At 32.9% G+C, this 25242-nt stretch overlaps 1 protein-coding gene across 1 annotated transcript in view; it reads right to left on the bottom strand.

The window, feature by feature from the left end:
* Positions 1-25242, bottom strand: part of SPTLC1 (serine palmitoyltransferase long chain base subunit 1) — a 114901-nt gene that overhangs the window by 34410 nt on the left and 55249 nt on the right. Inside the window, exons 7-10 of the mRNA XM_051962391.1 lie at positions 20639-20768; positions 19160-19249; positions 18480-18587; positions 4375-4470 (exon numbers count right to left, since the gene is read on the bottom strand). Coding sequence (XP_051818351.1) covers positions 4375-4470; positions 18480-18587; positions 19160-19249; positions 20639-20768 — 424 coding nt within the window. The remainder of the gene's footprint in view (positions 1-4374; positions 4471-18479; positions 18588-19159; positions 19250-20638; positions 20769-25242) is intronic.

Genomic DNA, 25242 nt, shown 5'->3' with positions numbered 1-25242 from the left:
TGTTTTGTAATTGTATTCATATATTTTCTGGGTTTATCTTGACAGGTAAATACCCAAATATTTTATTTTATCTAGAGTTATTTTAAATGAAATTTCTTTCTATGTCTTGCTGTTAGGCTTTGTTGGTTATAGAGATGCTGATGATTTAGGTTTGTCTTATATCCTATATTGGTTTATTTTATATTCTACAACTTTGCTAAAGTTGTTCATTGCTTTGAGTAGTTAAGAATATCATCATATCATCTGCAAAGAGTAATAGTTTTATTTCCTTATTGGCTCTCTTCTCTCTTTTTCCTTCTCTCTCTTTTTTTTATTTTATTGCCAGAGCCAACATTTCTACAACAATATTGAATAATAGTGGTGATAATGGGCAACATTGTTTCACTCTTGATCTTACTGAAATGCTTGTTTATGGCTTTAGATAGATACTTATCACTTTAAGGAAAACTTCATTTATTCCTATGTTCTTCAGTGTTTTTTAACAGGACTGGCTTTTTTAAAAATGCATTTTCTGCATCTGTTAAGATAGTCATTTCATTTCTGTAAGTTTTGTTACTGACATGGTCAATTATGCCAACAATTTTCTTTATATTGAACCAGCCCTGAATTCTTGGTATAAATCCCACTTAATTATAGTTATATTATTCTGCTGATAAGTTGTAAAGTCTTTGATAGTATTTCATTTAAGATTTTTGCATCAATATTCATTAGGAAGATTGGTCTATAATAATTTTATTTCTCTGTTTTGGCTCTTCTTGGTTTATGATACTCTATTGTGTCATAAGAAGAATTTGGCAAGACGGTGTTCCCCTGGTTTTATAAATAGTTTATACGTATTAGAATTAATTGTTCTTTAAATGTTTGGTAGAATTCACTTTTTTTCTTTTTTGACTTTATTTATTTTTAATGAACATTGCTTTATGAATCATGTTGGGAGAGAAAAATCAGAACAAAAGGAAAAACCATGGGAGAAAAAAAAAACAAACAGAAAAAAAGAAATGAATATAGGATTAGACTGATTTACATTCATTCTCCAAAGTTCTTTTTCTGAATGCAGATGTCATTTTCTATCCAATGTCTACTGGGATTGCCTTGGAGGTAGACTTCACTTCTAAATCCATCTTGTCCTAGAGATTTTTTTCTTAGAGAATTCACTGATGGCTTGTTCAAATTCTTTTTCTAAAATGGGGTTTAATTCCTCTTTTGTTGATCTGGGGGATTTATATTTCTGTAAACATTCATTTCAATTAGATTATCAGAGTTGTTGACATACAATTGGAGAAAATAACTCTTAATTACTGTTTTAATTTCTTCTTCATTGGTGTTAAGTTCACCCTTTTCTTTTTTGACACAGGCAATTCTTTCCTTTTTCTAATCAAATTAATCAAACGTTTATCTATTTTGTTGGTTTTTTCATAAAACCAACTCTTTTGTATATTTATTAGTTATTTCAATTGGCTTTAGTCTATCTTCAGCTGGTCTTTTATTGAATGTAATTTTTATTGCACCATGACCTGAAAAGGATGCATTTACTATTTCTCCTTTTTGCATTTGACTGTGACCTTTTAACAAGATGTAGTTCCCTCTTTTAATTACCTTATCCCTTTTAATTAGATCTATTTTTGCTTTTGCTTTGTCTGAGATTAACACTGCTACCCTGCTTTTTTTTTTGCTTCAACTGAAGTATAATATATTCTGTTCCAACCTTTTATCCTGTGTATACCTCTGTTTTAAATGTTTTTCTCATAAACAACATTTTGTAGGATTCTGATTTTTAATCCATTCTGCTACCCACTTCCATTTTATGAGAGTTTATTCCATTAACATTCAGTTACGATTACCAGCTGTCTATTTCCCTCCATCCTATTGTCTCTCCTGTATATACATTTTTTTTTTTTTTGTCTTTTTATCTGTGCCTCCTCACTAGTGTTTTCTTTTGACCTTTCCTCAAGCTGGCTTACCTTCTTTTGCTTTTCTTCCCTTCTCTTATCTCTCGAGATCTCCTACTGTTTCTGTCCCCTCTTTTCCAGTCCCTCTTTTCTTTCTCCCTTCTCTTCTATCACTATAGGGTAAAGTAATTTTCTATAGGCAATTGAGTATTTTTTTTTCCCCTCTTTGAGTAAAAAACAATGAGATTAAGCTTTTTATGAGATATATTTATATGTGTGATGTGATATAATTTACCACATTTTGCCTCCTCTTTTCTCCCAGTACAATCCTTTTTTCACCTTTAATGTCTTTTTCTTTAATATCATCATATCAATCAACTTACACCAACACCCTGTCTATAGATACCCTTTAACCGTCCTAATAAAAGATACAGTTCTCAAGAGTTACATGCATCATCTTTCAATATCAGCATGTTTACAGTTTAAACCTTGAAATGACATTTTTTTTTCTTTTCTGTTGACCTTTCTATGTTTCTCTTGAGTCCTGTATTTATAGATCAAATATTCTGTTTAATTCTAGTCTTTTCAATAGAAATGCTTGGAAGTGCCCTTCTTCACTGACAATCCATCTCCTTTCCTGAAAGGCAATGCTCAGTCTTGCTGGGTAGTTGATTCTTGGTGGTAATTCAAAGTCCTTTGCATTATGGCATTTCAGGACCTCTGATCCTTTAATTATAGAAGCTACCAAATCCTGAGTAATCCTTCCTGTGGCTCCTTGATACTTTTTTTTTTGTTGTTGTTGTTAGATTTTTTTTTTTTTTGGGGGGGGGAGCAGGTTGCAATATTTTTTTCCTGAGATTATAATTCTAGAGTTTTGCAACATTATTTCTTGGAGTTTTCCTTGTGGGATCTCTTTCTGGAGGTGATTAGTGGATTCTTTCATCAACCATTTTGCTTTCTGTTTCTAGTATATCTCTTGGAGAATGTTTTTGATCATGGTCTTCAGATAGTCTATTAATTTTTAAAATTATTTTTTAAAATCTATTTTTCAGGTGAGCTGTTTTTCTAATGGGGTATTTTATATTCTCTTCCATTTTTTCATAGTTTTTAGTTTGACTGATTTTTGATGTCTCATAAAGTCTTTAGCTTCCATTTGCCCCAGTTCTAGTTTTTGATGTATGGTTTTCTTCAGTTAGCTTTTGTATCTCCTTTTCCATTTGACTAATTCTATTTTTAAAGGCGTTTTCTTCAGTGTTTTTTTTTTTGTTTGTTTGTTTTTGTTTTTTTTTTGCATTTGGCCAGTTTTTTTTTTTTTTTTTTTTTTTAAGGAATTGTGTCCCTTTTTCAAGCTGTTGACTCACTCCTGTATACTTCTTTTCTTTTCCCAATTATTTTTCTACCTCTTTTGTTTTTTAAAATCTTTTATGAGCTCTTCCAAGAAGACTATTTGGCTTGAGCTCAATTCACATTGCTCTTTGAGGTTTTGCATGTGGCTATTTTGTCCCTTTCTGAATTGGTGTTTTGGTCATCCCCGAGACTATAGTAGTTTTCTACAGTTAAAGTTCTTTTCTGTTTCTTATTCATTTTCTTTCTTTTTTCCCTATTTTGGGACTTTTAAAGTTGAACTCTGCTCCTGGTATTGTTCCAAGCTTCTGGTGCAGCTTTGAGCCTTGGCTTTGAACACCGGGGCCCCTTTTGTTGGGTTTTGCTCATAGTACATAGTACAAAGCCTTGTCTAGTACTGCCTGTTGTTGCCTGATTTCCTGGGTTGGAAATTTATCTTCTGTGCTGGAAATGGAGACTGTCTCTCTTGTCTGCTCTGCTACTGTCTTACTGAACCAGGACCAAGGGTCTGAATTGTTGATCTGCTATGATTAAGACCTTCCCAATGGCTTTTCCCAACTGTGTGATGGGCTGTATACCCTTTTCACCCTAGTGAGACTGACTTTTCTTAAAGTCCTTCCAACCTCTCTTAAGCTGGGAAATTGTTTCATTCTGTTTTTTCATAGGCTCTGTCATTCCAGACTGTTCAGAGCTTGGTTTTTGAGGGAAATTGGAGGAATTCAAACAGATTCCTGGCTTCAGTCCACCATCTTGGCTCTCCTTGTAGATCTCCTGTCATTTACTTTTAAGGTTTAGTTTTCTCATTTAGAAGATGAGGAAAGCAGATGATTTTTATGATCCCTTTCAAACTCTAAATCTAGAATTCTTTACTGATTCTATAAAATTCGTTCTTTCTTTTGTTCCTATTGCTTTGATCCTAATCCAGGTATTCTAGAACTCATTCCTTAATGTAGTGGAAGATGATTCTGAATTTCTACTATTATAATCTCCACCAATTTACTTTTCTCACCATGATTTCAAGAAAAATTTAAAAATAAAAACTGCAGTAAATTCTACTAAAAACTTAAATTTGCAGGTTAAAAAATGTCAATTATTTTATATTTTCTGGGAAAGATTATTCAGAACATAAGGACAAGCATACCTGGTGGTCAATTACAAAAGATCTGCCACAGCAAAATCCTCCAATAGAAGCTAGGGAATTCTCCATGTTAGCACTGATAAGATCAATGTCATCAATCTATAACGAGTCAGATAACATTTCTTTACTAGAAAACAAACCTCAAAAAATATCATAGATAATTTGTTCAACATTATTAGAACAGTTGTTATATATACTTTAGTATTAATCCTTTGCATGTTTAGACAATATCATTCTAATAAAAGCTAAGTCTTTTATAAAATAAAATCAATAAAATCCTAGGAAAATAACTTCAACATTACTAGAACAGATATAAATAAAAAACAGAGAATTTCATCAATTGTATTAAATTGGACAGATAGGAAATAGTATTAAATATTGTTCTTTCATAGAATAATTTTAGTAAAATTAGTTTTAAATTAGATTTGTAGTGCTTGCCAGAAAATTCAAAACAATTAACTATCAAACACACTGTAACTAAGATCCACAATAATTCATATTTATATCGTGTATAGTATGAGTATTCAATAAAATTGAAAAACAAAACAAAACTGATATTAAGTGCATGCTACAGAACGAGAGTTTATTCATTTATAATTTCTTTCTGTCTTTCTTTTTTAAAAAAGACAAGGAATCAAGAGTTAGGGCTTTAAAATTATTTGCCATAGTCACAGAGATAACCGAAGTTAGAAAGCAAATTCAGCTCTCCGACTTTAAGGCTAGTTCTTTTTCTGCTGTGCTGCTGCTTTTCAATGAAAAGATCTTAGCAATCAAATGATAACGTAACTCAAAAGACGCATATTAGTTAAAAGGGACAATTGAGAAATAAGTGTATACAAAAGATATATATGTTGATGGGCAAATTCATGAATCAAAAATAAGTAGCAAAATGGGAATAAAGGATGATTTCTAGAAACTGGCAGGATATAAGGATTTGGTGATTCCAGATCACAAAACTAGCAGGGAGCAATGATACAGTTGTGACAGTAATCTTCATCGACCCAATAATTTTGTAATAGCTAATAAATTCTTAATCTGTTTACATGATAATGTCACATTTGAGAAGTGAAGGAACCCACAAAGCAAAATGTTATTTTGTAACCGATGTTGATTATTAAAAAGAAACAAACTTTTGAAATAGAAGTATCTGGAACCATGCAATCTTATAATTCATAATAGTAAAAAAAATCCCTAGACATTTAATGCACAACCTGAATTTTGGCAAAGATTTCAAAGAGTAGAGAAAAAGAATAGAAGGAATTTAAAAAATCAAATCAACCATCATTTTATTTAAACAACCATTGTATACAAATACAGGGAAGGACATTCCCATTTGAGGACTGTGCAATGACTGGGAGACACAATGGACTGAGGCCAAAATCTCTGCCAACTCATCAGTAATTAGACTGACCAAGAAGCCAAGAATTACCAGGGTATAGTCTCAACCACTACAAATAAAAGAACAGAGGTAGCAGCACTCAGGCTCAAGCAGGGACTAATCATATCAACTAAAACATAATGAATGTATTGAGGGCAGAATATACAAAAATAAAATAGTTTCTGGGCTCAAAAGGAATTCATATCACACTAGGAAAAGAGGAAGTATTCACCTAAATAAAAACAGTATGTACATTAAACAGATACAAATGACTAGGTGTGAGGATTGGATGAAAAAGAAAAAGAAATCACTAATAGAGAGTGGGGAAAGCTCTCTTGAAAAAAGCAGCATTGGCTGAATCTTATAGGGAGCTAGGGGTTGGAAGTGGAAGCAAGTGGAAGCAAGGAGGGAGGGGAATGGGAGACATCATGTAAGGACAAAAAGGAAATATATATATATAGGGAAAAGCAATTAGGCAAATTTCTATAAGAAATGGAGCAATATGTAAACTGTCTGGGAAGATTGGAGTTACATCATAAATGGTCACAGAAGAAAGGTCATAAAAACACTTAGGAGTTCTGCTTGAAAACCATAGCAGCAAATGGGGAAACATAGTGCATAGGGAGCCTAAACAAGGCGTGGGCTGGTACTTAGAAATTACTTAGATAGTACTATGTAAGGGCCAGTATCAGCATAACTCTCAGACAGCATAAGCAATAGGAAGGGTTTACAGAAGGCCTGCTAGTTGAGCAGTTGAGACCTGCCAGAGTCAAATACAGGGAAGGACATTCCCATTTGAGGACTGTGCAATGACTGGGAGACACAATGAACTGAGGCCAAAATCTCTGCCAAGTCATCAGTAATTAGACTGACCAAGAAGCCAAGAATTGCCAGGATATAGTCTTAACCACTACAAATAAAAGAACAAAGGTTGCTAGCAGCACTCGGGCTCAAGCAAGGACTAATCATATCAAATACAACATAATGAAGCATAAATAAATGTAAAAGGGACTAACTCCACAAATTAGGCACAGCCTCAGAAAAAAGGATGATTTGGTGACAAAAGACTAGTTGACTAGTTAGAAAAAAAATAAAGAAGGATTAAAAAGAAAATTGAAATGAAATAAGAGCTCTGGAGGGAAAAAAAAATTTATAAGGGCAATAAACAGAATAAGGAATATCTTATACAAGTAGCTCTAACAATAAATAAAATGGGAAACATGAAATTCAGTTAAAAAATAAAAGAGCTGGAAACATCAGAACAAAGTTAAAACATTGGATTAAAAAAATATATATATATATATACATACACACACACATACATACATATATATATATATATATATATATGTGATTGCTAAGTGAGTAGAACCAAGAGAATACTGTACACAGCAACAACAAAATTATGTGACAAGAAATTCTGGTGGACATAGCTCTTTTCAACAATGAGGTGATTGAGGACAATTTCAAAAGACTTGAGGACTGTGGAGACTGAATGTGGATCATACATAGTATTTTTACCTTTTTTGTTGTTTTCTTACTTTTAATTTTCACTCTCTTTTTTTTTTCCTTTTTGATCTGATTTTTTTTTTTTTGTCCAACATGATATTGTGCAAATATGTATAGAAGAATTGCATATGTTTAACATTTATTGAATTACTTGCTGTCTGGGGAGGAGATAGGGAAAGTGAAAGAGAAAAAATCTGGAACACAAGATTTTTACAAGGGAAATATTTCAAACTCTCTTTGCATGTTTTGAAAATAAAAGGCTATTATTAAAAAAAAATTAAACATTTAAGTCCAAACCAAAAAAAAAATTATGGATATCAAAAACCAATTGGAAAGCAAGCACATCAAGGAGAAAGAATTAAAAAGTAATGATTCCCTGAAGATCATAGAAAAAAATCTGGAAACTATATTTTAAAAAAAATTAGTAAGATGAAACTGCCTAGATCTATTAGAATTAGAAAATAAGAAGGAAAAAACTTTGAATATGGTGGTCAGCTAAAGGCGTTTCATGAACAAAACAGCTTCCAGACCGAAGAAAAAATACTGCAAGAAATCAATAAGTTCAAGTAATGTAAGGATCACATAAGACTATCCTACAACTATTATAAAAGAGAGACTGACTCAGAATGTATTGTTAAAAAGCAAAAGAGGGGCAGCTAAATGGCATAATGGATAGAATACCAGCCCTGAAGTTAGAAGTACCCAAGTTAAATCTGACCTCAGACAATTAACACTTCCTACTTGTGTGGCCCTAGGCAAGTCCCCAATTGCCTCATTAAAAATAAATAAATAAAAAGCAAAAGAGTCTAAAACTAGTGATAACACCTTGTAAAACTGAATATAATCCTATAGAGGATAAAAAAGGGCCTTTAACAGACTTGCTTATGAAAAGCAAAAGCACAAATCTAGGTAGAATCTTTGTTTTTTTCTTTAAAGAAACTTTCTTTAAAGTTTAAAGAATCTGCCACAATCTTTTCCCAATTCATCTTCCATTTGGCTATCAAAGCAATCTTCTTAAAAATGCAAATCTGTCCATGTTACCACTGTTCATTACATTCCAATTCTTTCATATATTTCAACAGTTTGTGAGACTTATAGATTTTGCTGAATCTCTATTTTCAGCTACTCAGAAATTTTTTTGTGTAAGTTCATTCCTATTTTGGTAAGTCTGCTCTTGCTCACTTCTATTGATTTTTATAAGGTTTCCTAATATATTCTTTGTATTGGTCATTTTCTTGTTCATTTTAAAATTTTCTTTTATTGCTTTCCAATTATCACTTGATTTTCCAGTGTGATTTTAAAAAAAAAATCTGCAAGACTTTATTTGATTTTTTAACTTTTAAATTTTTTCTGATTTAATTGCCAATTATAGTTTGATTTATATTATCCCTCAGGATCAAGTATAAAATTCTTTGATTGGCTTTTAAAGTTCTTTACAATCTGTTCCCTTCCTATTTTTCCAATCTTCTTAAATATTTCTCCTTTCTATTTACTGTGACACAGTGACACTAGCCTCCTTGCTATTCCTTGTACAAGACACTTCATAACTCCCATCTCCAAGGATGTTCAGTGGCTGCTCCATATGCCTGGAATGCTCTTGTTTCTTTTGCAATCTCCTGGCTTCTCTGACTTCTTTTGGGTCTCATCTAAAATTCAGTATTATAAAAGAAGTCTTTTCTAGTCCTCCTTGATTCTAGTGGTTACTCTCTGAGATCATTTCTAATCCATCCTGTATATGTAATATAACATATGATATACAACACAATATTACATTTTTATATAATACAGAGTTTTATATGTTGTCTTACCAGTTAAAACTGCAAATTCTTTGAGAGCAGGGATTGTTTTTTTCTTTCTTTGTGTCCTTAGGACTGGTATATATATAAGTCTTTAATAAAAGCAAGGGCACTTAAGAGGAGTTTTACTTGACTCCTTTGTTGACCATGCTAACATTTAAGCAAATGAAAACTATTATCTTACTTAGTAGTATTTTTGTTTCTAATTTCAAAATGGCAATACCAGATTTTCCCCCATCATTTGGATATCACTGACATAGGGGTTTTCCTATATTCTATATATAAAAGTGTGGTGGTACTTGCTTTAGGTATCTACTTTTTGGTGTGAATTGGTATGAAAACAGAAGGGAGCCTAATTCTTTATTCCTCCCACCACAAGACAACAAATGGAAAGATCAACATTAAGTAGTATTTAAAAAAAACCTCATACAAGTAAATTAAATATACACACAAATATACTTCTTTAATGAGCAAAGAAAAATATCAACACAATTTTTAAACTACTAAAGAGCATCTGAATTGGTAGCAGATTCAAAGTTGGGAAAAAAACAACCAACCAATCCCTCAAGATATTCTGAGATACACCTACAAATCAATAAACAATACATTTAAAAAAAAATTGGAACAATAACTGCTATTTGTAAGAAAAATTTAAAAATTAAAAGGCAAAATAAAACCTTGCAGAATTTTGTAAAAATCACACACACAATCAGGAGTTATAAAAACAAAAATAAAAATGAATGATACAAAGAAGATATTAAAAAATCTCATAAAAATCAAAAGAAGCAACCAACAGCAGACTAAACAAAATGGAAATGAACCTACACAGACAACCGAACAGCTGTTGAAAATATGGACTCAACAAAATCTATGACTCATCAGAAATATTGGTAAATTCACACTCAATTATCAAACCTATCTTACAATGCATCTATTATAGTATTATTGATATCTTAGGTAATTCTGAAAAATAAAAGAATCAGGCCTGATCTTTTAATTTAGAAAATCAATAAATATATTTTCTCAAAAGTAAAAACAACCAGAAAAAATACACATAGAAAGAATCTCCAGGATGCTTACTAGAGGGAACAAGATGAAAAATTATGATGAGCTACCAGAAGACAGGAATAATTTATAAAAGAATATTTAGGATCATAGCAGTTTTCAGAGTAGAAAGTGCAAGAATTATTTTAAAAATTAAGGATGGATTACGAATTCAAAATTAACTTGTTATAAAGATTAAAAAGATAAGAGATAGAGAATCAGACTTTGAAAAATGTACTGAGATACCCTTGTAAAGCATGACCAAATGTTCTCCATACAAAAGGACCAATAACTTAATCCAGAAAATATAGTTTTTAATGAAAGGGTAATACTAAGAGCATTTTAAAATGATTTTTAAAAAGCGGCTGTGGGACTTCCGGCCAAGATGGCGGAGAGGAGGCACACAGCTGTGTAAACTCCGCGTTTTCTCTCAGCATCCATTTCATTACAAGCCTCTGAATTAAAAACCCACAAATAGTTACCAAGAGAAGACATTCTTGAAATTCACCAGGAAAGGTCTGTTTTTGCTTAAGGGCCGGGACGGTTTTAGATCAGGTGCAGGTTGAGGGCAGGCAGTGGAAGCGAGAGCCTGACAGGCAGCTCACAGCCGAGCAGACTGGAGGGGGGTGGGGTGTGATCGCAGCCGTCTCTGCAGGGAGAGCTTTGCTATAGGATTGGGTACTTGCTCGAGCAGCAAATCAGTAACCCAGCAGAGAAGCTAAAAACTTTGGGGGTGAAGAATATAACCCAGAACAGCTGGAGTCTCTTGGGACCTGGCCACCCCTCCCCCACAGTGTCTCAGCACGCTTTCAGAGTCTCAGAGCACAGGCACAGCACAGTCCTGCTAGTGCCTCGCTGCTACCCCCGCAGTCTGTAGAGGAAGCTCGGTAACATCACCCAGCCCCTCCCCCCCAAAAAGCAGATTCCACTTGGGGTTTTTTTCTTTTTTTCTTTGCTAGTTTGTCTTTGATTCTTCTCTGACAAAATGAGCAAAAAATTGAAAAGGACTTTAACCCTTGATAGCGTCTATATGGATAGAGAGCAGACTCTAAACCCTGAGGACACTAAAAAAAGACTGTCTCCAGGTGAATCCCCAAAGGAGGAGATCATCTGTTCCTCAGCACAGATGAATCTCATAGAAGAAATTAAAAAGGCTCTCACAAGAGAGCTAAAAGAAAACTGGGAAAAGGAGAGGGAGGCTTGGTAAGAGAGTCTGGAGAAGGCATCCCACTTATTTAAAGACACAGTGGATAAAGAAATCAAATCCTTGAAAAACAGGATTAGTGAACTGGAAACAGAAAATAGCTCTCTAAAAAATAAAATTAGCAAAATGGAAAAAAAATCCATAGAACAAAAGAACTCAATTGGACAATTAGAAAAAGATATAAAAAAAGTGAGTGAAGAAAATACTTCAGTGAAAATCAGAATCGAACAAATGGAATTGAATGACTCGAGGAGACAACAAGAACCAGTCAAGCAAAACCAAAAAAATCAAACAATGGAAAAAAATGTTAAATACCTTCTTGGGAAAACAACAGACCTGGAAAACAGATCCAAGAGAAACAATCTGAGAATTATTGGACTCCCAGAAAAATATGATGAAAAAAAGAGTCTGAACACTATTTTCCAGGAAATTATCAAAGAGAACTACCCAGAAGTCATAGAAACAGAGGTTAAAATAGACATTGAAAGAATTCATCAATCACCTACTGAAAGGGATCCTAAAATCAAAACACCAAGAAATAGAGTGGCCAAATGCCAGAACCCGCAGACGAAGGAAAAAATACTGCAAGTGGCTAGAAAAACCCAATTCAAATATAGAGGAGCCACAATAAGGATAAGCCAGCATCCACATTAAAAGATTGAAGAGCCTGGAATATGGTATTCCAAAAGGCTAAGGAACTTGGTATGCAACCAAAAATAACTTACCCAGCTAGAATGAGCATCTTTTTCCAGGGAAGATGGACATTCAACAAAATAAGTGAATTTCATCTATTTATGATAAAAAAAACAGAACTTAACAAAAAGTTTGATCTACAAATATAAAACTCAAGAGAAATCTAAAAAGATAAAAAGAAGTCTTGGGAACTATATTTCTGCTATAAAGAATACATACATGTATACCTTGTTCTAGAAACTAGAGGTGGAAAGGACACTGTACCAGAAAAAGGATAAATTGGGGATACTACATCTCAGGAAGAGGCAAAGGAAACCTATTATATCCGAGAGAAAGAATGGAGGGAGATGAACATAGTGGGTATCTTACTGCCATCAGAACTGGCTTTAAGAGAAAAATTTTAGACATATTCAATTTATGGTAAAACTTCTCCCACCTCATTGAAAAGTGAGAAGGGAAAAGTGAAAAGGGAAGGAATAAGCTAAGCAGAAGGGAAGACGGAAACTGTGAGGGAAAGGAGTAAGATAGGAGGAGGGATATTAAAAAGGGAGGGCTGTGAGAAGCAAGTGGTGCTCACAAGTTTAATACTGGGAAGGGGATAAGGGGGAAAGAAGGGAGAAAAGCATAAACAGGGGTTAACAAGATGGCAAGTAATACAGAATTGGTAATTTTAACCAAAAATGTGAATGGGGTAAACTCCCCCATAAAGAGAAAGCAGTTAACCGAATGGATTAAAAGCCATAATCTTACAATATGCTGTTTACAGGAAACACACCTGAAGCAGGGAGATACATGCAGAGTAAAGGTAAAAGGTTGGAGCAAAATCTACTATGTTTCAGGTGAAGTCAAAAAAGGAGGGGTAGCCATCCTCATCTCAGATCAAGCAAAAACAAAAACTGATCTAATTAAAAGAGATAAGGAAGGGCACTATATCTTGCTAAAGGGTAGCATAGATAATGAAGCAATATCAATATTAAACATATATGCACCAAATGGTGTAGCATCTAAATTCTTAAAAGAGAAATTAAGAAAGTACAAGAAGAAATAGACAGCAAAACTATAATAGTGGGAGATCTCAACCTTGCACTCTCAGAATTAGATAAATCAAACCACAAAATAAATAAGAAAGAAGTCAAAGAGGTAAATAGAATACTAGAAAAGTTAGATATGATAGATCTCTGGAGAAAACGAAATGGAGACAGAAAGGAGTACACTTTCTTTTCAGCAGTTCATGGAACCTATACAAAAATTAACCATATATTAGGACATAAAAACCTCAAAATCAAATGTAGTAATGCAGAAATAGTAAATGCATCCTTTTCAGACTACGATGCAATGAAAATTACATTCAACAAAAAGCCGGGGGAAAATAGACCAAAAAATAATTGGAAACTAAATAATCTCATCCTAAAGAATGATTAGGTGAAACAGCAAATCATAGATATAATTAATAACTTCACCCAAGAAAATGACAATAATGAGATGTCATATCAAAATGTGTGCAATGCAGCCAAAGCCGTAACAAAGGTAAATTTTATATCTCTAGAGGCCTACTTGCATAAAATAGAGAAAGAGAAAGTCAATGAATTAAGCTTGCAACTAAAAACGCTAGAAAAGGAATAAATTAAAAACCCCCAGTCAAACACTAAACTTGAAATTCTAAAAACAAAAGGAGAGAACTATCGAATTAATAAAACTAAGAGTTGGTTCTATGAAAAAACCAACAAAATAGACAAACTCTTAGTAAATCTGATTAAAAAAAGGAAAGAGGAAAATCAAATTGTTAGTCTTAAAAACGAAAATGGAGAACTCGCCATTAACGAAAAGGAAATTAAAGCAATAATTAGGAATTACTTTGCCCAACTTTATGCCAATAAATTCGACAACTTAAATGAAATGCAAGAATACTTTCAAAAATATAGCTTGGCCAGATTCACAGAGGAAGAAGTAAATAGGCTAAGCAGTCCCATCTTAGAAAAAGAAATAGAACAAGCTATTAACCAACTCCCTAAGAAAAAAATCCCCAAGGACCAGATGGATTTACATGTGAATTCTACCAAACATTTAAAGAACAATTAACTCCAATGCTATATAAACTATTTGAAAAAATAGGGATTGAATGAGTCCTACCAAACTCCTTTTATAACACAGACATGGTACTGATACCTAAACCAGGTAGACTGAAAACAGAGAAAGAAAATTATAGACCAATCTCCCTAATGAATATTGGTGCTAAAATTTTAAATAAAATATTAGCAAAAAGATTACAGAAAATCATCCCCAGGATAATACACTATGACCAAGTAGAATTTATATCAGGAATGCAGGCCTGGTTCAATATTAGGAAAACTATTAGCATAATCGACTATATCAATAACCAAACTAACAAGAACCATATGATCACCTCAATAGATGCAGAAAAAGCATTTGATAAAATCCAACATCCATTCCTAATAAAAACACTTGAGAGTATAGGAATAAATGGACTTCTCCTTAAAATAGTCAGGAGCATATATTTAAAACCATCAGTAAGCAACATATGCAATGGGGAAAAACTGGAACTTTTCCCAGTAAGATCTGGAGTGAAGCAAGGTTGCCCACTATCACCATTATTATTCAATATTGTATTACAAACACCAGCTTCAGCAATAAGAGTCAAGAAGGAGATTAAAGGAATTAGAGTAGGCAATGAGGAAACCAAACTTTCACTCTTTGCAGATGATAGGATGGTATACCTAGAGAACCCCAGAGATTCTACTAAAAAGCTATTAGAAATAATCCATAACTTTAGCAAAGTTGCAGGATACAAAATAAATCCCCATAAATCCTCAACATTTTTATACATCACCAACAAAATCCAACAGCAAGAGATACAAAGAGAAATGACATTCAAAATAACTGTCGACAGCATAAAATATTTGGGAATCTATCTACCAAAGGAAAGACAGGAATTATATGAGCAAAATTACAAAAAACTTTCCACACAAATAAAATCAGACTTAAATAACTGGAAAAATATTAAGTGCTCTTGAATAGGCCAAGCGAATATAATAAAGATGATAATACTCCCTAAACTATTTATTTAATGCTATACCAATCAGACTTCCAAGAAAATATTTTAATGACCTAGAAAAAATAAGAACAAAATTCATACGGAAGAATGAAAGGTCGAGAATCTCAAGGGAATTAATGAAAAAAAATCAAATGAAAGTGGCCTAGTTGTACCTGATCTAAAATTATATTATAAAGCAGCAGTCACCAAAACCATTTGGTATTGGCTAAGAAATAGATTAGTTGATCAGTGATATAGGTTAGGTTCACAAAACAGAATAGTCAGGTATAGCAATCTAGTGTTTGACAAACCCAAAGATCCTAACTTTTGGGATAAAAATTCATTATTTGACAAAAACTGCTGGGAAAATTGGAAATTAGTATGGCAGAAATTAGGCATGGACCCACCCTTAACACCGTATATCAAGATAAGATCAAAATGGGTCCACAATTTAGGCATAAAGAACGAGATTATAAATAAATTAGAGGAATATAGGATAGTTTCTCTCTCAGACTTGTGGAGGAGGAAGAAATTTGTGACCAAAGATGAACTAGAGACCATTACTGATCGCAAAATAGAAAATTTTGATTATATCAAATTAAAAAGCCTTTGTACAAACAAAACTAATGCAAACAAAATTAGAAAGGAAGCAACAAACTGGGAAAATATCTTCACAATTAAAGGTTCTGATAAAGGCCTCATTTCCAGAATATATAGAGAATTGACTCTAATGTATAAGAAATCAAGCCATTCTCCAATTGATAAATGGTCAAAGGATGTGAACAGACAATTTTCAGATGATGAAATTGAAACTGTTTCCACTCATATGAAAGAGTGTTCCAAATCACTACTGATCAGAGAAATGCCAATTAAGACCACTTTGAGATACCACTACACACCTGTCAGATTGGCTAAGATGACAGGAAAAAATAATGATGAATGTTGGAGGGGATGTGAGAAAACTGGGACACTGATGCATTGTTGGTGGAGTTGTGAACAAATCCAACCATTCTGGAGAGAAATCTGGAATTATGCCCAAAAAGTTATCAAACTGTGCATACCCTTTGATACAGCAGTGCTACTACTGGGCTTATACCCCAAAGAGATACTAAAGAAGAGAAAGGGACCTGTATGTGCCAAAATGTTTGTGGCAGCCCTGTTTGTAGTGGCTAGAAACTGGAAAATGAATGGATGTCCATCAATTGGAGAATGGTTGGGTAAATTGTGGTATATGAATGTTATGGAATATTATTGTTCTGTAAGAAATGACCAGCAGGATGAATACAGAGAGGCCTGGGGAGACATGAACTGATGCTAAGTGAAATGAACAGAAGCAGGAGGTCATTATATACTTCAACAATGATACTGTATGAAGATGTATTCTGATGGAAGTGGATTTCGTTGACAAAGAGACCTAACTCAGTTTCAATTGATCAATAATGGACAGAAGCAGCTACACCCAAAGAAAGAACACTGGGAAATGAATGTTAACTGTTTGCAGTTTTGTTTTTCTTCCCAGGTCATTTCTACCTTCTGAATCCAATTCTCCCTCTGCAACAAGAGAACTGTTCGGTTCTGCACACATATATTGTATCTAGGATATACTGCGACATATTTAACATATATAGGCCATCTAGGGGAGGAGGTGGAGGGAGAGAGGGGAAAAATCAGAACAGAAGTGAGTACAAGGGATAATGTTGTAAAAAATTACCCTGGCATGGGTTCTGTCAATAAAAAGTTATTATAATAAAAAAATAAATAAATAAAGTTTACCAAATTATTAAAAAATAAATAAATAAACAAAAAAGGCTGTGGAAGAGATAGGGCTCACAAGGAGGAATAGGAAAAGAGCTAAATAAAGTTCCTGCATTTTAAAAAGGGCAATTCCAAGTTAAAGTAACTTAAGATGAACACTAATATTCTAACAGGAATTTGGTTTAGAGCACATCTATTACATTACAATTAATACACAAGAATCTATTCTCTTTTGACAGGAATTCAAAAGAAAAGAAAACCCCAGCAAATATAACACAAATTTAATTACACTGAATTCCAAAATACAAATAAAATAACATATCAGTGAGTTGAAAATAAAGTCATACTGCTTTACCAAAGGCACATTTAGTTTAGAAAACTCAAAGGACAAGAGACTCAGAACTGGAAGGGAGACAAAAAGTTTGTAAAGATCACCTAATCAAACACTTCATGTTATAGATGATGAGGAAACTACCTTCGGCCCTAGTTCACTGAGAAAGAGTCAGAATTCTATTTTCCAGTTCCAATGTATTTTCTACTACATCAAGGCACAGATTTGATATGAATGAATGATTTAAATTATTCTTTATTACCAAATCACAAAAAAAAATAAAGATATTATGTTGGACTAAAATTAATTTATTAATTGCTCAAAAAGTAATACTACCACATAAGGAAGCCATAGGAGGAGACTAAATGCACATGGAGAACAAAAATAGGTGAGAAGCCTCTCCTGTCCCCAGTTCCAAAAGTGTATGAGCATGCTGATCCACGGTCCCAATCTACTGAAGGCTCAAACTTATATAGAGCTGTTAGATAGAGAGCTGATGTGACAAACAATAGAAAACTGTCCAGTCACTGGAATGAGCAAAGCAATGGAAGTAGTCTAGATTACTAAAAACAGGATGTTCTCTAAACTGCCTAATAAAGAATGAGGGACAAGGACCTAGGGAACTATGTAAGTAGCAAGTAGGAGGGAGAAAATATTCAGTTTCCAGGTCAATTAAGTCTTAGCATACTTGAAATTCAAGGACTGGGACTGTACAAGTTAAACCTGTTTCTCCCAGCTTCCATTAACATGGAAAAGAATCTTTCACTTCTCATCATGAAAAATAAAAACTTTAGTTCTTAGATTCATATATATATATTTTTTTAAATTACAGAAATAACTAGATGGTACAATGAGTAGGTACAATGTGACCTAAGTTTTAATCCTACTCAGATATTTACTAGTTGAATGGAATTGGGAGAGTTACTTAACTTTTATCAGCCTCCGTTTCTTTATTAGTAAAATGGAGAAAACTAGTTAGGAACTAACATACATAAAATATATTGGAAAACATTAAGTGCTATAAAAGTGTTACATGTGTTATAATTAGTGGAGTGTGACCTTGGGCAAGGTGCTTTTCAGTCAAGTTTCTTTATATGTGAAAAAGGATTAAGAAAGCACAAATCACAGCTTATTCTGCTGCCAACATAAGGCATTTTAAATGTCATGTTCAAATTCTGAGAAAAAAAAATGTGGAAACTGATGGTCAAAGGGTCAAAATATCTTTTTGTTTTATAGCAATACCATAATGAACAAAATTCTGTTTTTAAAAATTTCTTAAACATTACTTAATTAGAGTAAATGTCTCCGTATAAACAAGAAAATTTGTCGCCCAATTTACAACTTACATTTATCCCAAAATGTTCAGTGACTCCTCGGCCATGTTCTCCTAGAACTCCAAAAGAAAGGCTTTCCTCCAAAAAAATTCTTGCTTTGTACTTATATTTTAACTTGACCTAAAAATGGTATGAATGAATCACAAATTAAAATAATTCATTTTGGCAAGAAAAATATTATTTTAGACACTATTAAAGTGCTATGAACTCTATGATATTTAGCATTTTTCATTAGTTTTGAAACCATCATAGAACAATTTTATTGTTTAAAAAAATTGAGGAAATAATTCAATTATATTGCATTAATATAATTGATTTCTATCTGAATAACATGACAATAGTTTTTAAATATTAAACAAAATATTTATTTCAAGATCTCTATCATTATCTCCAGGAAAGATATACATAGAATCAATCAGTAATTAATAGTTATGGATGATTCCTTTAACTAGCATGTTACACTCAGTGCTTTTCATTTGTTTGAAATTAAGCTTCCTCATTCTTATAAACTCTTGCTCTTATTTAATTTTTATGCACACAGCCAAGAAAATCAGAATATGTTTATAAGATTTCCAATGATATACACAATCTTGGGGAATGTGATTCATGTATTACAAATGGTCCTAAGATAAGGCTGCATAACACAAACTAATAGTCTACATGTATAACAGAAAACAAATGGAGATGCTTACCAATTCTGGAAGTGGACAAATAGATCCAGTATTCATATACAATCCTTCTACTACAATAAACCTTCGGGTTACACGTGCCTTACGAGGGTTCTTCAAAACAAACAAACAAAAAACAATAGTTATTTAAACATGTCAGATATAAAGAAAAGAGTCTAAGTACTCCCTAGTATTTAAAAATTCAATGTAGGAGAATCTGTTATGCTATCTCTTATAATAATGTTTCTTAACAGTAATGTCTGCAGTTATAAATTCAATTAAGAAATCCCTATTTAATATAGCATTATTAAGAAAGCATAACCCCTTAAGGTAAAATAAACAAATCAAAAAACTGCCCAAACTACCATACCAATAGATGTTTTTCTAACAAAAAACTAAATATAAATATTATATGAACCAGCCAGATCAGTCTTGGCTACCTTTCTTAAAGTTTCCTGCAAATTTCAAAGACCAAGCAGAAATATCTCTTTCAAAAGTAATGCAACTTTTATTTATATAATTCAGTTAAAATTTTTTAAAAATAATTTAAAAAGTGAAAAATATGTAGCAAAACTATGCTTGGCAGGGAAACTAAGTATCATATCATTAGCAGTATATATCAAAATAAAAAAACTAAAAAGTATGAAAAAAAATTTTAATCAAGATATTTTTGGGTACTAATTTAATATCTTTAATTTACAACAAACAATAATAAAAGGGTGTACTTTCTAAATGAGCATAAATATTCAAAGTGAAAAACAGATAAAAATTGATGGATTCTCAAAGGTGCATTAATCATCTTATTTTTATTTATTATATATGTCAGTCTCCAACTTAACACAAACTTTTATATCCAAGCTATGTGGTGCTTGGAAGGTATTTTCTCATTTCAAAGTGTTTAAAAAAATTATTAAGTACACAAGCCAAATCACAAAAGCTTAATAAAACCATCCTATATAGTGTCCATGGACTTCTAATTGAGGTAGACTGGAGGATCCAGAGACTAGGGGCAGAAGGGATCTTTGAAGGTACAAGTCATGGATGCTTATTAGAAATGCTGTTTTATTAAATGCTTTTTAAATATAAGAATGTCACGCCTATGAAAGCCCCTTTTAAATTCCCATATTTATAATGCACTTTTCTATACCAAACCACAGTTTTTGTAAAACGCAGGATAATAGACTGTTTTTCTCCTGCACAAAAAGAAAAAGGAGACAAACATACCCATTATCTTTCCTTGGGTCTATTTCATTTAAAAACATTTTTAAAAATATTAAAATATTTCTGAATAAGCTCTCCAATTAATTTCTGATGCCATTATAAAATAGCATCAGAAATTTAATTGCTTAGCTAATGTCAATATTTAAAAAGCTGTAGTGAGTGAGAATTGTTGCCAATATGTAAATTAAGAAAGAGACCAACTTTTCATGACAAATTGCTATCCAACAAATACTTTTGCTTCTTAGGAAATGACAATTTTTTTTTTCTTTGAAAGAATCATACCTTTTGATCTTCAATTTCTTGTTCTTTTAGTAGGCACTCCAGGTGAGCCATGTCATTATGCTCAAATAATTTAATGTCACTACGAGATGCTTGTAAACCCTTCTGAATAGCAAAACAGGCAGCTTTATCTCTAAGAATAATAGAGATCATTCTTTAGATTGCCTGGTTCTCAAAAAATAAAAGTAAGTTATAGATTTCTTTTTGAAATATGCAAAGTCACTTTTAAATGTTAAAACTTAAAATTATACTAAGACTTTTGGGACATCCTGTATATTCATATCTCAGTTTCTAACCACAAATCAAATATAAATCTTTTTATATCACTTATTTCCTATATAAAAACAATATTATATCAATGCAATTCCTAAAGAAACTACTGCATCCTAAGTCAAAGTTTAATGAAGTCCAAAGCAAGAAATAAGACATGCAGAAAGAATAAATAATCCGTCAAAGAAAGCCATATTCTATATAGTAAAGATATTCTTCAAAAATAAAATTAAAAAAATAAAAAAATACTTGAGTTTACATTTACAAAAGATTTATAATTTGGAGATTTTTGGCATATGTTAAAACTGTAGTAGCACAGTTTTTAGTCAAAGCATACACATTGATAAGACCTCAGTTTGACAGGCAAGTTTGTAAACATTTAAGGTTTTGAATTTTAAAAAAGATTACATTTCAGTAACAAGCCAAATAAATTACCATTAAAATAGGAGTAGAGATATCAAACACTAATGTTCATTGACAAAAAGGGGACTGAATAACTAGACAAACAACTAGTTCCAAAATATTACCCCCTAGCATGTATTAAGAAGGAAAAACCATAGGGAAAAACAATCTATCTTAAGTTTCTTGGGAAAGTTATAAAAATTATGCAACAAGTCCACTAATTAGTTACTTTTGCCAATCATCAAATCAACATGTAGAAGTAGTTTTAATTTTTTTAAAACATAATTTAATTATGCTCAGACTACAGGTTCACTGGTATGAAAAAATCAGAGAACCTACAGTATTAGTCCCAGCAAACTTACATAGAATGTGAATGTGAATAAGCAGCATAGAAAAATGGAATTTGTTGCCAGTTGGTCTGAACTGGTTTTATTCCCCCATCTTGACTGTGAAGTATGACAGAGGCAGGATCCTCTTATTATTGTGGCAACAAGAACTGAGAGTCTTTCCCATCACACAACCTCAGGCCCATCAAGCAACAAAAGGCCTGAGAAAGAAATTCTCTTACCACAGAGGTAAATTATAAACATATTTTGATGACCAAATAATCATAGAATACAATTCAAGTTTACTTGTGCTCATATTTACTATTATTCATGGCTATAATCTTAAAATGAAATGATACTTTTGTCCTTATGTCTTAGGCCACTATATCTTTATGTACAGTCACTATGGTATGCATAAAGGAAAAGACTATTTTTGAAGATCCATCTATCTAACTGAACTATATTGCATCATGCCTAAAGTGATCATCACAATGTTTCTCAAAATTCCTTCATTTCAGGATGGGGCCTAGAACAACTGACTACTGATTTCTGAACTGGCTGCTGTTCTGGACTTCTTACCTCTGAAAACTCATCCTTCTGAAAGAAGATACCATCCCTGAAACTCACACATCCTAATAACTCCTGCTCCTGGAGCTACTCTATCCATCATATTAGGAAAAGTTAGAGAGTGGATGTCAGCGTTCTCTTCCCAGAACCTTCACTTAGGAAGGTGCTTTGGGCATCCCCTCAATCATTTCCTATCAGACCATCAAGCCCCACAGCTAGGTATTTTCTCCCTATTCAGTAATTTTTCAGCTTCTTTTTTTATGTATTGCTTTCCCCTATTCAAATGTGAGTTCCTAGAAGGTAAGTGACTTTTGTCTTCCTTTGTACCCCCAGAGCTTAGTATTGTATCTGGTACACTGTAGATACTCAATAATTTGACTAACAGACAGAAGTACTTTAAAACTACAGCTTAAATTGACTTCTCTGTTACTGTGAGTTGTGAATTGAAGATAGCTGACCTTGTTTGATGAAGTTCTACAGAAAGGAAATTAATTCTACCCAAAGATGCAGAACCATTAAAAAAAAAAATACACATTTCTGTGAAATCTACCTTTTAATTTACCACAAGTAATATGTTCTACCTCTAAAAGAAAAACCCAAACTAATAAAGGGGAATATTTTCTATTTGAGGGAGATAGCTAAGAAGGAAATGTAAAAGAACTACATTAATATGAATAGACACATTCACAAAACAGAACCAAACTCTAAGGTACTAACAAAAGAGATGAATAATAGATCACTCAGGATTCACAAAGATAAAATCACCGGGTTGATGCAGATGACAAGCAAAGTACTTTTTCTCTATCAGTCTTCAAGAAGGAACCTGAACTACTGAGGAATGGAAATATGATATAGAGAAAGTAAAATTACTAGGACACTACCTGTGTCATTTTCCCCACAATCCATGTTTGCCACCCAATCCAAATCTTGGAAGCCATTATCTCCCAAGCACTAGAATGTTTTCCCCTTCTTCAACGAGTTTTCCTCAGGCCTGGTTCCACAACTCCTAATATCATACAAGGGGTGTTCAATAGACATAATGATATTCTCAAAATATTAATAACACAGTTCCTCAAAATTTACTCATTTCCCATTATTTCCTACTTCATTCTATTGTAGTCACACAAGATGCTCAAATCCTTAATTGTATCATAAGTTAGAGAGGCACTATGTTCGTTTCATGTTCATAACCTTAGAAATTTCCTTGTCTAATTACCAGCCTATTATCATTACACCCAATGTAATTCTTCCTCTGCCTTGCAAGTCCACCTTGACTTCTAATCTTTTGATCCTTGAGTTTTTTCTCAGATCATTATCCCTGTACTAAGCTATCTTTCCTTCTCCATCTTGACTCCTTGGTTAGAAGTGAACTTTACATTGTCCTTTCCCCTTGAAATATTTTTGTCCCCTTTTCATATTGCCAAAACTTGCCCCATCAAACTTCAGCACTCGATTACATCATTATCCTGTGCTTTTGCTTCTATACATGTGCAGCTGAAAGAAAATGCAGAAAAATCATGAAACTGCTGAACAAGTCCACCAAGTGATAATCTCATTTGGGTCCTCACTGTAGCAAGATAATGCTTTCTGAAGGAATTCATTAACTCACTTGCCACAGAAGGTCTTCTGAATCTTTTCATGTCTCCTGAAACTAACTGCCTATGGTTCCACAATACTCCAGGCTGTTTGTCACAAGAGCTCCCTTTTCTCATTCCTCATTTCACATCATTCAGATGCCTTCTGCCATTACCTTTTTCTCACATGAGTATTAGCTGTTAGCTATTACAATAGCTAATATTTACATAGCACTCACTATGCATCAGGCACTTATCGACACATGATCCACACATGAAGAGGTGGCCCTTGCTGAAGCAAACCTTTCTACATATACAAATGCTCCATTCCATCCTGTGTCCTTTCAAATTTATCTTTTACATAGCTTGTCTATATACAAACGAGGGACTGGAATGAGAAGAAACTTGAAGTATAGGGAGAGAAGGTCTATTGTAATAAGATTAGCTCTTGCACATAAAGTATCTGAAGAACTATGGACAGAAGTTTGCAATATTGTATGGGAGGCAGCAACAAATTTCTAAAGGGCAAGAAAACAAAATGTCTTTATAATAAAACTTTACAATTAGCTGAAGAAAGGAATACAGAATTTTGGAGATCAGCAAGGAGAAATAAGGTTTTCTTAAATGAGCAATACAATAAAAAAAAAACAATAGATTGGGAAAGACAAGAGAATCTTAAGAAAATTAAAGATATCAAGGGAATATTTCATGTAAAAATGGGCATTATAAAAGACAAAAACGGTAGGAATTTAACAGATGTATAAAAGATTAAGGAGATGTGGCAAGAATACACAAAAGTTGTAAGTTATACAAGGACATAATAATACTGAAAATCATGATAATATGGTGAATAACCTAGAGCCAGACATCTTGGAGAATTAAGTCAAGTGTATCTTAGGAAGCACTTCTAACAATAAGACTAGTGGAGACAATAAGACTAGTTGGAATTCTGTCAGAATTCCAACTGAGCTATTCAAAATTCAAAGAGATGATGCTGTCACAAATGCTGCATTCAACATGCTAGCAAATTTGGAAAACTTAACACTGATCACTGGAACAACTGTGTTTGTTTTACATGCCAGCAAGAATATGTTTAAGATTCTGTGAATTAAGTGCAGAAAAGTGCAGGCTAGTTTTCAGAAATAAAGAAATTACAGACCAAACTGTCAACATTTCACTAGGTTGTGGCAAAATCAAGGGAGTTCTAGAAAAATATCTACTTCTGCTTCACTGACTACACAAACTAGATCACAACAAAATGTGCCAAGTTTTCAAAGAGATGGAAGTATCAGGTCACCTTGTCCCCTGAGGAAGCTGTCCATACATCAAGATGAGCAAGTTAGGCTCAAATATGAAACAACTGATTGGCTTAGAATTGGGAAAGGAGTATGACTAGTTGTATATTGTCACTTTATTTATTTATCCTACATGCAGAGTATAGCATGAAAAATATCAGATGAGTGAATCA

The sequence above is a fragment of the Antechinus flavipes genome, chromosome 1 (genome assembly GCF_016432865.1).
Source record: "Antechinus flavipes isolate AdamAnt ecotype Samford, QLD, Australia chromosome 1, AdamAnt_v2, whole genome shotgun sequence".
In the NCBI taxonomy this organism is placed as follows: Eukaryota; Metazoa; Chordata; class Mammalia; order Dasyuromorphia; family Dasyuridae; genus Antechinus; species Antechinus flavipes.
Note: the sequence above shows the minus strand (reverse complement) of the source record. Positions and strands in the feature narration are given on the sequence as shown.